This window comes from Coenobita brevimanus, chromosome 61 (assembly GCF_032717465.1).
Source record: "Coenobita brevimanus isolate Jiangsu-jjx chromosome 61, ASM3271746v2, whole genome shotgun sequence".
In the NCBI taxonomy this organism is placed as follows: Eukaryota; Metazoa; Arthropoda; class Malacostraca; order Decapoda; family Coenobitidae; genus Coenobita; species Coenobita brevimanus.
The window spans coordinates 31307768-31308725 of NC_137014.1; the positions used below are offsets into that span (position 1 = coordinate 31307768).

Here is a 958-nt window from a genome sequence, read left to right on the forward strand (position 1 = left end):
AATACAAATTTTTGATATTAAACTCCCTTTTGTAATACCAGATACAGTTCTACAATACTAGGCTCACGGCTTGCCAGAAATGTACTGCCATGTATGTAAATATCGAGCCTCTTTTTAATCAAACAATTATGAAATATACACTATTCTGAGAAGTTCGTTTGGCTCCTAACATAGTCTTCTTGGACTTCTAAAGAGATCGCTCACTCTACCTTATTTGTCATAACGAAGTGATTCGATATTTTTGTCCGTTACTGTACAACACACTTGAGGGGAGAAATGATGGATATATAAGAATGATTATATTATATATTTTGATTTTGTATCGATCTGTAGCAGTTCAATAGGAGCAAAATTTCTCTGGAAGGACAAGTCTTATTGCCATATTTCCTCTTAAAGCAGAAAATATATTTTGCACCTGACTCACCTTGTATCCACCTGAAAACACCCAGTTAAAAACCTCTGCTATAAACAAATCCAACAAACGACTGAACGCTACTTGTATGAAGAAAACCACTTGAGTGACAAATGTAAACAAAACCGCGTGGCTGAAGTATATAAACAGTGCCACGTGGATTTAAAAATAAGTACTCAACAGTTAAATAAATGCTAACACTACTATAAACTAATGGACGTGTACTCACCAATAGAGATAACGTCAGGGAGTTGCAGGGATGGCTGTGGGTGGATTAGCAGTACTGTTACCACTATCACTATAGCCATCCACACCCACTCCTTTCCGCCCACGCCCATCTTCACCAAAGGCAACAATCACAATCGCCAATTAAAATCCCACCCCCACCGATTTCTACCGCCCTCCACACTGCATTTGCCAAACAAGACCCATTTTCTTTGGATTTTTCGTTTTGTCTATTTTGTTTTTCCGATTTTTTCAATAATTCTGCTTCAGTGCTGTGTTCTTGTTTTCTAGATATTTCTTAATTCATTAGACTGTTTCGTT

At 37.3% G+C, this 958-nt stretch overlaps 1 protein-coding gene across 1 annotated transcript in view; it reads right to left on the reverse strand.

Annotated features, from left to right (window-relative positions):
• LOC145403629 (glutamate receptor ionotropic, kainate 2-like) overlaps positions 1-735 on the reverse strand; it is a 157965-nt gene extending 157230 nt beyond the window's left edge. The window contains exon 1 of the mRNA XM_080275308.1: positions 642-735. Within this exon, the coding sequence (XP_080131434.1) occupies positions 642-720 (79 nt within the window). The 5' untranslated portion in view covers positions 721-735. The remainder of the gene's footprint in view (positions 1-641) is intronic.
• Positions 736-958: the final 223 nt, after the last annotated feature.